Genomic DNA, 13,844 nt, shown 5'->3' with positions numbered 1-13,844 from the left:
ACTATAAATATTTTAAACTGCCTAAAGTAATCATTATAGAATTGCATATTCTTCCCCAAATATTAACAGAAACAAGATTATACCAACTGAAAATCTGTTAAGTACCTGCATCTAACTTTTTATTTAGTTACTGTAATTAACAAAGTAAAGCAAGTAAACAATGTGAGAATGATTGAAATAAACCTGTTGTTAGAATATTTCTAATTTTCCATTAAGTGAATATTTAAAGGAATTTTTGTATTTTTAAATTTGATGATTTTTTGAAAGCATTTATAAAATACAAATTTTCTGGTTTTTTCTCTGATTAAAACAGTGTGCTCATACCCAGCCCATTGGGATTTGGGGGAGAGAGGTTGCTGAATTTTACAATGAAAACCTAACAAAATATTTAATGAAACAATTCCTTCATTCATACTTTTTATAAATATTCTGAAGCCACAAAAGAGTTCATAATAGTGCTTTATATTTCATAGTTTTAATGATAATTTCAAAATACAAATCTACTTAAAACATTATTTGATTAAACTCTTAAACCAATTCATATTCTTCTGAGTGAGTTTAAAAACTTTTCTGGTAATTCTCAAATATTTGAAATTAGAATTATATAGGATACTGGGCCATTTAAAACAAATTTTTTTTTATGTATGTAAGGATCGAGACACACAAAAGATCCAGTGGATAGATCGCTTTATAGAAGAACTCCGCACGAATGACAAGTGGGTAATTCCTGCCCTGAAACAAATAAGAGAGATTTGTAGTTTGTTTGGTGAAGCACCTCAAAATTTGAGGTAAGATTTTAAATACCAAAAGCTTTCTTATTTTTGTTATATATTTTGTTGAAAATAGGGTAGCAATAAAAACAAATTTAAAAAAAAAAGAAAACTAGAGTTGAAAAACAAAGCATAGAAAAAAGTTTATTTGGAACAAACTAAGGGTCTTTGGTTGTATTCAGTCCCTTTATAACAGATTTTTTGTGATAGTTCCAATATTCTGTAAGCAATGAAGTACTATAGCCAAAGTCCTGCTTCTTAGTTCAAAAGTATCTTTGACATTTAACAGTTGTACCAGACATTCTGATAGCTTGCATCTTTATCTCACTTCTTAATTTTATTCTGCCCTTTGACTCTTTTTCTACACTTAACTGTTGATTGTAGTCCCACCTGGTAATATTTTATACAGTCATTGTCATTTGCCTAAATGATTTATCAAATATTTTCAGCACTGTTATTAACTTTATATGTGGGGTAGTAGGGGATACCGCTTTCCAACATGAGATTAAAACAACTTTCTTGAATTTTAAACTTAAGTTTCACAGGTTTACTACAAATGAATTTAAATTATGAAAAATGACAAAATTTTGTTTAAAAAACTTGTTTATTACTCTTTATTTTAGCTGGATTTTGTAGTTAATTTAAATGTACAATCTCAGTTGCTAATTTGTGATTATTGGAATAATTTATCCTTTTTTTCTTGCAATGTATTTGAAATTAATAACATGAATGGAAAATTAACATGGAGAAAACCATGTTACAACAAGAATATTCACAGTACAATTACCATGCCTACTTAACTAGTCAGTTTTGAGATTGTCTAAGTAGCTATATCAAGTTCTTTAACCTTATAAAGACATTTTCTTCTGTTTAAGATAATTACATGATTGCCAATAATATTCTTTTGATCTCAAAATTGATAAACTTATGCCTTCAAATTAAGTTCCTGTTAGAAGTTTAAAGTATAATTTTTTTAATAATTTTTCAGGTTGAATTTTAATCATCTTTTGAGTGCTTGAAAAAAATATAAAATAAGAAAATTTCATGGAGAGAAACACTACAAAAAATATATAGTGTTCATTTATGAAGGACATTTTGGTTGTTTTACCCACCAAATTTTTTTTTGTCTTCATCAAACATTTATTTTCTGTTGCAGATGGATGCAGTAGTAATACTTTTCCAAGGATGGTGACTTCATCACCTGTAGAATAATAATTGCAAGGACTTGTTTAGTTTAATTGAAAATGGCAAAATAGGAAGAATTTTTATTTTGCATCCAATGGCAAAACTGGTTTAATACCAGTATTTATTTCATAATGCACTTAGAATGGCTGTTACTCACTTTTGTTTTATATCTCGTATGTAATGCTAAGAATGAAACCCAGAGCTCTGTGCAGGGTAGGCAAGGACTAGAATTGCACTATATCCCCAACTCCTGGGTACTGTTCTTGATTATAGAACATATTTGCTTTTGACAACAGTAAATTGAAGACTATTGCCAGATAGTTGTCATGTAGAATAATAATATTGAAATACTGTTTTTGAGGCATGGATTATTCTTTTTTGCATTATATTTTTTAATCAAAGGGAGGATGTTGGCCATATATTATGTTAGAAATATAATATTCATGTGGTGTGTAGAATTTACTTTGAATACGCAATACCACAATTTTCATTTGCCTAATTATATTGTTAAGTTCTTCTCATTTCAGTCAAGCTCAGCGAAGTCCTCATGTTTTTTATCGCCATGATTTAATCAACCAACTTCAGCACAATTATGCCTTAGTTACTTTAGTAGCAGAGAATCTTGCAGCTTACATGAAGCACATAGAACTATACGCTAGAGGTATGTAAGATAAAATGAAATTAACTGAGGAATCAATAAGCTTCCCAGATTTTTCATTTTGTTCTAATGTTAATTAGCTCAAATGTCAACATATATATTTATAAAGGAGAAAAAGGGAAAGGAGTGGTTTTAAAAGTTGTACATTTGTCTGGTATCTGAATAACTGGGTTCCTGTACCCACTACAATTAACAAAATTCTGAGTATTGAGTTTCTTATACAAAATAGCATAGAATCTGTATTTTACCAACACACATCCTACCAACTTTAAATCATCTTTAATTTTTTAATGATACCTACTGCAGTATAAATTCTATGTAAATAGCATACTCCATTGGTTAGGGAATAATATGAAAAAAAATCTATGTGCATAATCATGACAGTTTTTATCACTTGATATTTGGTATCAGAGATTAAACCCAGGGGCACTTAACTACTGAGCCACATTGCCAGCCATTAGTATTTTTATTTTTTATGGGGGGACAGGGTCTTTCTAAGTTGCTGGGACTGACTTTGAGCTCACTGTCCTGCTTCAGCCTCCCAAGTCACTGAAATTACAAGCATTTGCCACCATTCCTCGCTCCCTTCAATCACTTTTGAATGTTCTTTCTAAGAGTGGTTGGACAGACAAGTCAATACTGGCATGTAATCTTGTGTTTGTTTTTTGTTTTTTTTTTTTTTTTTCCTCCTCACCAAGAACAGCCAGAACTGGTAAGAGAAACATATTATTTACTTGGGTATGTCTTAAGTTCTTCTGGAAGATAAAAAGCCTTCAAGGTGTCTGCCAGAAAAGATCTTTTTCAGAAGTAGAGCCTATTGCATATTAACTGCAGTGATAATTTTTTGTTTTTGTGGTACCATCTGTATTTTGAATGATATCATCAATAAATAAAGACCATTTGCTAATATGGCATTCTGGATAAACAGCACATGTGCATTTTAGCTTCATTAAATATCCTCTGCCCATTTAATCAGGTTTTACTTACACCCTAAATATTTGATATCAAGTAACAAGTAATCAAAAATGAAACAAACCGACATTCTGACTTTTGAGAACAATGTAGAAGGCCTTAGCATTACTTTTTTTATTTCCCCCATCTTTGGTTGATCACAAACTTGCAATCCTTCATTTTTAGCCTGCCAAATCACTGAAATTAGCATTTTAAAAAATGTATTCCTAAATTTAATGCATTTCATTCATCATTGAATTTAATGAAGGAAAACATAGTAGTTGTATGACATTAGTAAAATGGTTTTATTTTTTTAAATGGCCATGCTCCCATGGTACATGCCTATAATCCTAGCTAATCAGGAGGATCACAGATTCATTCAGTAGTAGAATACTCCTGGGTTTATCCTTAGTACTGAAGATTGAGAAGTAAATAGAGGTAAGTAGGTGGGGGAAGTGGGTAAATAAATATTAATGGATCTGGATAAGGAATGGTTACTTTTTATGATTTTTGTCTTACACGTTTGAAGTTACAGCAAAGTAAAAAGTTTTATACATCTCTCCCATAGTCCCTCCTGGACATACACTAGCAAATTAAAGAGTAGGGGGACTTTGATACAAACTCTATAAAAGAAATAAAAAGCAGGGCTGGGGATATGGCTCAGTTGGTAGAATGCTTGCCTTGTAAGCACATAGGCCCTGAGTTTAATCCCCATGCACCACCCAAAAAAAAAAAGAAAGAAAAAGCAGCTAATGTGTTCCTGTTTAAAGTTTATTTCCCTGAGAAAAAGAGAAAATTTGTAACAATGTTATTATTGTCTTATAAGAAAACCTTTTGAGGTCCTGGGCTTTGGTGCAATTGATGTCTTTTATGGAAGTGTACAATGAAGTTTTTAGGTTTCTTGACATATGCTCATGTATGTAGAATAAAAAGCATTGTCAAGTCTAGAATTTCAGATACAAGAAATGTTGGGCATTTTGAAAACTTGGGTACATTTACATATTTCAGTATGTACTCTCACATTCTTTGATATCAGAATGGAAATTTTTACAAAGTCCAGGAGATGTATTATAAGAAATACCAGAATCTGTTACTGAAGAAGCATTAAATGATTTTTTTTTTTTTAACCCTTGCTTACTAGTTTTGGAATAAAAGTCTTTAAAACAAAACTCCTCTGCTGGGGCAGATCTTTTAGTTGAATTCTACCTTTTGAATAAAGCATCTCAAAACATTCACAAAACATCTATTCACTATTTTTATGACAATGGATGCTTTTAATTTCTTTTCTTTTTTTAATCAAAAACAAGACTTTTTAACCCACTGTATGATGAAACACTTATTGATTTAATACCTGAGAAACAATTTTTAACCTGTACTTTGCCTGTTTATCTACATATACACTCATAATGGAAGGGAAGATTCTTTTCAGATAACTAAACTAAACTGAAGTAACATTCATAGCCTGATGATTGAGATTCATTGTTTAATAACTTCAAAAATTCAATAAATAATCCAGTCCTGAAGTATCAAAGTCCAAATGTTTTCTCTGATATGCAAATGCTAAATTACAATAAGGAGATGGGGTAGGGAAGATCAGAAATACTTTGGATTAGAAAAAGGGGAAAAAAGGGAAGAGAGGGGAAATGGGAATGGGAAAGATGTAGTAGAATGAATTGGACATTACTTTCCTACGTGCATATGTGAACACACAACCATTGCAATTCCACATCATGTACAATCAGAAGAATGGGAAGTTACACTTCTTATGGATATATTTCAGAATACTTATGTATAACTAATAAGAACAAATAAAAATAAGATAAATGACAGATTTTAATTCAATAAAAGAATTTATTGAGGGACTACCACAGTCCTTTATTATATTCAGTAGATTAGATTTTCTTTTGACTTTGTAAAAATTGAATATGTTGACAGTATGTAGATTTCCTTTCTACATACTTCCTATGCATGAAAATGATTATCGACATTTCTTTTGGCTAAAGTTAGCTTGATGTAGATAAATACGTGTATAATTCATATTTTTCGTTTATTTGCAGACCATGAAACCTATGACCCACAAACTGTGAGACTTGGAAGTAGATACAGTCATGTTCAAGAAGTCCAAGAACGACTTAACTTCCTTAGGTTTGTTTTAAAGAATTAGTGATGTTCTCTTTAAGGCACAAACAATACAGTTAACTTAAGTCTTTCTTAGTGACCATTCCACCCTAAAAGTGAATGTTTACCCACATCAAAATGTCTATGTACCATTTTTCTATATTTTCTATGTGTTTGTTATCAAATACATTTAAATTATCTCTGAATATATCTTTCTTTGGAATTTTGGTAGAAAATACATTTAAAATTTTTCAGTGGAGGGTCGGGAATGTGACTCAATGGTAAAAGTGCTTGCCTTGCATGTCTAAGGCCCTGAGTTCAATCCCCAGCACCACCAATTAATTAATTAATTAATTAATTAAAATTTGTCAGTGTAGTTTATATTTGTGTGAGAATTCTTTTTATTCTTAATATATTTATAATACACTTAAATATAGGATAAAATAATCATTTAACACTGCTATCAATAGCTAATGTGTCTGAATTGCTTGTGTAACTTGAAGCTGTGTGTATTCTATCAGTACACACAGCAATCTGAAAGTTATATATAGTAACATGATATCACATAAGGATTATCTGTACTTTAAGTGGAAGCTAAGCACTAATTTGCTCAATGATCCTTAGATTTTACTGGCTTGAGTTTCATGTGTGTGTGCCTTGAATGAACATTTCTTAGGAATGCAGTTACCATAACAAACTGTATTTGAAACATAGTATGCTAAGGAAAAATGCCCAAACTATTCATCTTTCATAAAATCTTTTATTTTTACCTATATTAACTTTGGGGAATCTTTCTTTATGAGGTATTGCTCTTTTCTCTTGAACCAGATTATTATTTGTGGGGGAATATTTATTTGAACATGTATCCCATTTTCTATTAAGAATGACATTGGCTACTTTAAACAATTTTATGTTCTGCCAGGTTAACAGATATATTATTTGTTTGAGACAAATTCTGTTGTCATTTTCTTCAGGTATTTTTTGAAGTCTTTTTTTTTTTTTTTTTTTTTTTTTTTTTTTTCATTAACAACTTAGAAAAAAGACCTGCCTCTCCATACTGAAAACCTCTCCCAGAGTGATTCATTGTTTTGGCATGGTTGGATTGTTTGTTTTGTTTTATTTGTTTGTTTTGCAAGTACTGGGGATTGAGCCCAGGGCTTTATGCATCCCCAGCTGTCGATCCATTATTTTTTGTAAGAATGTATTGTTTTCCTTAAGCTTATTGAAACAAAAAAATGAATTAGGATTTATCTATTCTTGTAAGTAAAGTTTAGGATGAGAAAATCTTCCATGGTTGCCATTTTGTTTAATGCAATACAGTGTATTAAAGAGAAAAAAACCGAAGAGGTAATATTTATGTACATTTGGCCTGTCATTGCTTTAAACATCATGGCAACCTTGTGAAGTTAGCATTATTTGCATTTAATAAGGAAATTGGTATTCAAATTGGGGAGAATAATTTGAAACACATCTGGTACTTGACAATGAGACTACCCATTTTCTCTGTCTGAATTGAAAGTCTCTTTAAGTGATTTTTCAAACTTTACCTAAACTAAGCGTTACTTGCAAACTACTGTATTTAATCATTCTGTCTCTCAGTTTGCTCATTTATAAGTTAGGTTGGAGGAATTGAATAGAACTAAAAACTAGAGGGTCCTCTTCAGACCTAAGGGTCTGTTAGTGACCATTCCACCCTAAAAGTGAATGTTTACCCACATCAAAATGTTTATATACCATTTTTCTATGTTTTCTATGTGTTATCAAATACATTTAAATTATCTCTTTGAATATATCTTTCTTTGGAATTTGCCCTAATTCAGGCATTGTAATTAGGGATTCAAAAGAAGGAACCTACTGATGTTAAAAAATATACCATATGCTCTTAGACATAAATCTACCATGATTTTGTTAATTTTAAATATAAAATTAAGATTCTGATTGAAATAAGCTTTTCTTTCACTTGTCATTCAGAGAAGTAAGCACAGTGGGTAAAAGAATACCAGAATAATCTGAATCTGTTTGGGAAAAAGACTACGTAAAGCAGAATCTCACCTCAATTATTATTCAGTTGTAAAACTAAAATCTAGAGGACATCATTGAATATTGATAAGCATACTAGTAATTACTGACATAGAAATAAGTTTAAATTATATGTAGTTTATTTTTGTTAAATACGACCAGGCATGAGTGAAGTGTTTTCAGAAATGTAGAAATTTTGAGCAGTTTTAATTCTTTAAAAATTAAGAGCTATTTCTGAAAGTCACTTAGTGTAATCCCTCATTTTACAAGAAAACTATACAGATAGGGAACTAAATCAATATCTTGTTTAAAAATTTTGAGCTTTCTGAAGATAAAACAAAAGTGTCACATTACCTGACAAATTTGCTGGCACTTTGTGGTGACCTAATAGATGATTTTTAAATAAATGAATTAATAGCTGGCATTTAATTCCAGACAGGTTTAACCACCTATCTGGAAATGAATACTTTTGAAAGAATTATTACGTTTTAAGATGTGACTAAAATACAATGTGTGTTATTTTACGCATATTGAAAAACTTGCTAGAGCTGTAGCCCAGTGGTAGAGTGTTTGCCTTGAATATAGCTTGTGTGAGGCACTAGGTTCAATCCTCAGCATGACATACAAATAAATAAGTATTGTATTCATCTACAACTAAACATATGTTTTTAAAAATAATAATAACTTGCTTTTGAGGATAAAGTTATGTGACTACTAATTAGTTCATTTATATTTTTTCAAGATTTTTATTAAAGGATGGCCAGCTATGGCTCTGTGCTCCCCAGGCAAAGCAAATATGGAAGTGCTTAGCACAGAATGCAGTTTATCTTAGTGATCGTGAAGCCTGTTTTAAGTGGTATTCCAAATTAATGGGGGATGAACCAGACTTAGATCCTGATATCAATAAGGACTTCTTTGAAAGCAATGTGCTTCAACTTGATCCTTCTTTATTAACGGAAAATGGAATAAAGTGTTTTGAAAGATTCTTCAAAGCTGTTAATTGTCGAGAAGGGAAACTAATAGCAAAAAGAAGAGCCTATATGATGGATGACCTAGAATTAATAGGATTGGACTACCTTTGGAGGGTAAGTAAACAAATAGTAACTTTTGTTTGTAAACATTGTAGCTTAGGTTTTTGTTTTTTTCAATTCATGAAATCATATTTTTATTAAACATCTTTTATGTAGTTTTGATTCTTACAGAAGAAATAAGGAAGGTAGTTATTTATCTTTAGCTTCTTGTTATGTACCTTCTATTCATCATACAAATCCCCACCCCCTTTTTTTTCCCCCCTTTCTTCTGTTTACCACTGATGGTCATCACTTAAGACACACCAACTTTTGTAGATGTATTTCCTCCCCCAACTTGGTGTGGTGCTGGGGATTGAACCCAGGGTCTTGAGCAGGCAAGCACTCTACCAACTGAGCTATATCCCCAGCCCTGCAGATGTGTGTCTATCAATTTTTTACCCTCCCCAGAAAATTCTCTCTCTCACTTTCATTTAAAATGGTAAATTCATTTTGAGGTTTTTAAAATTCATTTAATGCCACAATAAACAAATAGATGACTATTATTAGGAAGGGTTTAAAAAATAGTACTTTACTGACAGTTTAACTTGATTTATTTAAATACATAAATTATTATTATAAATAAACTCAGAGAAAATAATATATGCTAGATAAAATTAACCTTCCACATTGATGGTACAAATACATCTCATTGCCTTCTTTTAACATCTAAGCTCTTATATTAAGATATTTCTTATTGTTCCACTGAAATTAGTTTTTTAAGCTGTTTTAACTTGAAATGTAACTTTGAATAAATGATAGAAAGCTAGTAAAAGTGAAAAAAGAAGTCTTGCTTTTCCCTTTATTTCCCCTTTTATCTGTATTGAACTTCTTAAAAGATCATTCTTGAAAAATCACAGGAATTCAAAACATAGTTTAAGAAAACTTCTCATTTATTAGAATTGATAAATATTTACAAAAGTTTCAGGAGGTTGTGACAGGAGGTAGGGTAATATAGAGTATTATGTTAAATAAAATTTCTTGGACATTTTGCTTGTATTTCTGCCACTTATAAACTTCCCAAGTTGGCTAACAGATTGCTAAGTGGTATTGATCAGAGTATTTTGTGTCCTTTTGTTTTTACTGTACAGAAAATTTGTACTTTGTATGAATCTCTTTAGTTTTTTAATTTAATTTTACATTACTTTAGATTTCATTTGTTTTAAAATCAGTTTATCCTTAAATTTTTGAAAAAATTGAGAGCATGATTTGGATTTAAGTACCAAATTAAAATATATCTTCAGTGGTGTTACTGTTGTAATCTTTTTTGGAATTAGGTTGTGATTCAGAGTAATGATGATATTGCCAGCAGAGCTATAGATCTTCTTAAAGAGATATACACAAACCTTGGCCCCAGATTACAGGTCAATCAGGTAAGAACTGAAGTGCATAAAAACCTTTACTGCCATTAGGTTAAAATATTTATGTGGTTAGTATGCTAAGCTTTTAACTTAGAATTATCTAGAAATTAGTTTTTTTGACTTTTATTTTAAAAACAGTTGGCAAGTATTTAATCCACATTTATCCCTGTACATTGCCAACAAAGGAATAGTGGCATGATAATTAATATTAGGTGACTGGAATCATTTTGAATGTAATTTTTAGTTGTTATATGTTGAAATTGCCAAAAAAATTAAATTTGATTTGCATCTGAACTCATAGTCCAGAGATTGGTTTGCTTTGGTGTGATTTGGGGTTTTTTGTTTTGCTTGGTTTAGAAAATAAGTGGTGTATTTTATGTTATCAAGTTCTTTTTTTTTTTTTTTTTTTTAAGATGTTGATAGGGGCTGGGGAGATAGCTCAGTCGGTAGAGTGCTTGCCTCGTAAGCACAAGGCCCTGGGTTCGATCCCCAGCACCTCCCCCCACCCCGCCCAAAAAAAAAAAAGATGTTGATAGACCTTTACTTTATTCATTTATTTATATGTGGTGCTGAGAATCCAACCCAGTTTTTCACATGTGCTAGGCACGTGGCTCTGCCAACAAGCCACGACTGCAGCCCCTGTTATCAAGTTCTTTTTAGGAACCTTGTATTTTATTATTCGTTAGTTGTGATCATCGTTGGGAGTTATCTATTAAAATTTCACTGCCTTTCTTAGATTAATATTGTGCAATTAAATTGTAAGCAACTTGAACTGTCTTTATTTGGCCCGTTATTTAAAGGTGGTTATACACGAAGACTTCATTCAATCTTGTTTTGATCGATTGAAAGCATCATACGATACATTAAGTGTTTTGGATGGTGACAAAGACAATATTAATTGTGCAAGACAGGAAGCCATTCGAATGGTTCGAGTATTAACTGTCCTAAGGGAGTACATAAATGAATGTGATAACGATTATCATGGGGAAAGAATGATTCTACCTATGTCAAGGTTTGTGAGAGACTGATCTGCTAATTTGCAATTACTTTATATTTTCTTAGACTTAAAACTAGGAACGCAATGATATATTAGTTAAGAAGTAAATGAATTTGAGATTTTATTTCTGGATTTTTTTTTTTTTTTCTCCCCCCCAGAGCATTTCGTGGTAAACACCTCTCTATCACAGTTCGATTTCCAAACCAAGGCAGACAAGTTGATGATTTGGACATATTGTCTCATACAAATGATACAGTTGGTTCAGTACGACGAAGTATTCTCAATCGTATTAAAGCCAATGTAGCCCATACAAAAATTGAACTGTTTGTAGGTGGTGAACTGATAGATTCTGAAGATGATAGAAAGCTAATTGGACAATTAAACCTAAAAGATAAATCAGTAAGTACATATAATTTTTAAATATTCATCCACAATTTTCAGTTTTTTATTATCAGTAAAAGTGTATGACATTTAACTATTATATGGATGTTTCTGTATTGATATCTAGGCTATACCTTCAAATAAGATAGATGTCACAGAACTTCCAGTAGAGGAAATAACAGTTTCTCTCTATAGTTAGGGGTTGCATATTTGCAGATTCATCCAATAATGAATGAAAGTATTAAAGAAAAAATGGCATCTATTTTAAACAGAACATGTACAAACTTTTTTACATTATTACGTAAACAACAGTATAGCAACTCTTACATTCCATTTACGTTGTATAAGTTATTATAAGGACTTTAGAGATGACTTAAAATACAGAGGATATGGTAGGTTTTATGCAGATACTACTTTGATTTATGTAAGGGACCAGCATATATAGATCTTGGTATTCATAATTTGAGGGACTAGAACCAATCCTTCAAGGATAATTAAGGGAAGATCATACAAGCAGTTATGTTAACATAGATAGTACTTTTTAAGTTGGTTTATGTGGGTTTTTTTAGTTTGGGAATTTTGTTGTTTTTTAAGAAATAAAAAGCCCAAGATAGTCTTTTCTTAGTTCTAGATTCTGAATTTTGTAAAAGTATTTTCTTTGATTTTTACCACTAAATATATTACCATTTTTAGCTAATTACAGCCAAACTTACACAAATAAACTCCAACCTGCCTTCAAGTCCTGATAGCTCTTCTGATTCTTCATCTGGATCCCCTGGAAACCATTGTAATCACTACAGTAATAGTCCCAATCCAGAAGTAGAAAGTTGTTTGCCTGGGGTGGTGAGTAACTACTGGATAAAAGGGATCACATTCTTTTGGGGGGAAAATGATAAAATGTGTGGAATATTTCTGAGGAGCTTATAATTTCACAGATTGGTCAAGTGTCAAATAAGTGGACAGTTTGCTGTTAACTCCTGAGTGGCCTCCTTAATTGTTGGAATTTATAAAATGACATACCTCAAATTAGCTATAATTTGATTATACTATTAAACTTATAACTAGAAAATATTACTCTGTCTTTTCTTTAGAAATTGTCTTAAAGAAATATGTGACCTAGTATTTTTCTCAGATTCTTAATAATTATATCTCATAGCTTTAAAAAAAACTCCCATTGACTAAATCATATTATGTTGTTTAAAGTATATGAATATATAACAATTTACTGCACCTTCTGTACAACTTTAATGCACCAATTTAAAAAAAAAAATGGTAGAAAAATAAAACAATTCTTATCTTTCTTAGCCTTTCTCTGCTCCAATCTTTTTAAGAATTGGTAGATTTTTCAATTGCACCAGCCACTTAATGTGTCAAAAAGACTTAGGTTCTAAAACAGTTAAATTAGGAATATAACTCCTCAAGGATAAAGTGCCTTTTATTTACATAGCATCTGAATAACTTGTGAAACTATAATTTACAGAATAACTGTCACAAATACTCAAAGTATCTAAGGAAACAATAAATGATGTGCTTGTTTGCATATTAAAAATTTAAAATGAATGCATTTATAAAAGTGAAAAGATGAAGGCATGTTATTTCAGGAAGTCTCTGACACGTGAAGAGTGATCAGTAAAAACACATTTTGGGGACGGTGACTAGATAAGTTTTTGCTAATAACCTTTTCTGGGCATGATTTACAGGTTAGTATTTTATACATTCTATGTTCTAGATAATGTCGCTGCATCCCAGGTATATATCTTTTCTTTGGCAAGTTGCAGACTTAGGTTGCAGCCTGAATATGCCTTTTCTTAGAGATGGAGCAAGAGTACTTATGAAACTGATGCCACCAGGTTAGTAAATTGTCCATCCAATCTAACTCCCTCCTCTAACAGTAAGAAATTCTGATAAGTACACTAGCAGGGAATAGTAATAAATTGTTTCAAGTTCAAATATGCTTTGTGGAATAGTGTGTGGTATTTATCATGTGTCTTCCACACAAATAAGGTGAAAGTTTTTCCACAAATGGGAAAAATATTTTGGAGCATACTGTATGAAATATAAAGTTGGGTTTCTTCATCTGCTCAAATGAAGAACAATCTTTCGCTTTAGCCATTCTGATTCTCCATTGTTATTTCAGAGAAATGTTTAACTCTTGACTTTTATTCTTGCATATACCATTTTGTCCCTAGGCAATGTGGAACTTCTTACTTCTCTGCTTTATTAGGGTTCAAAGTTCCTGTCTATTCTTATCAAGTCAGATGCAAGAATTCCTTTTTTAATTCTGTTCCTTAGCTTTTTCCCTCAGTATTTTGGGGTTTTGTCATGTAATTATTTTAT

At 31.2% G+C, this 13,844-nt stretch overlaps 1 protein-coding gene across 13 annotated transcripts in view; it reads left to right on the top strand.

Annotated features, from left to right (window-relative positions):
* Window positions 1-13,844, top strand: part of LOC306652045 (ubiquitin carboxyl-terminal hydrolase 9X-like) — a 134,702-nt gene that overhangs the window by 62,325 nt on the left and 58,533 nt on the right. For 12 of the 13 annotated variants that reach the window (XM_079125100.1, XM_079125105.1, XM_079125103.1 and 9 more), the window contains 9 exons: window positions 652-788; window positions 2,468-2,616; window positions 5,622-5,709; window positions 8,444-8,786; window positions 10,046-10,141; window positions 10,930-11,141; window positions 11,285-11,525; window positions 12,201-12,350; window positions 13,237-13,357. In XM_079125100.1, the coding sequence (XP_078981226.1) occupies window positions 652-788; window positions 2,468-2,616; window positions 5,622-5,709; window positions 8,444-8,786; window positions 10,046-10,141; window positions 10,930-11,141; window positions 11,285-11,525; window positions 12,201-12,350; window positions 13,237-13,357 (1,537 nt within the window). The remainder of the gene's footprint in view (window positions 1-651; window positions 789-2,467; window positions 2,617-5,621; window positions 5,710-8,443; window positions 8,787-10,045; window positions 10,142-10,929; window positions 11,142-11,284; window positions 11,526-12,200; window positions 12,351-13,236; window positions 13,358-13,844) is intronic. The other variant, XM_079125096.1, reaches the window with a different exon arrangement.

The sequence above is a fragment of the Sciurus vulgaris genome (genome assembly GCF_902686455.1).
Source record: "Sciurus vulgaris genome assembly, chromosome: Y".
Lineage (NCBI taxonomy): Eukaryota > Metazoa > Chordata > Mammalia > Rodentia > Sciuridae > Sciurus > Sciurus vulgaris.
This window is presented reverse-complemented; position numbering and strand designations above follow the sequence as displayed.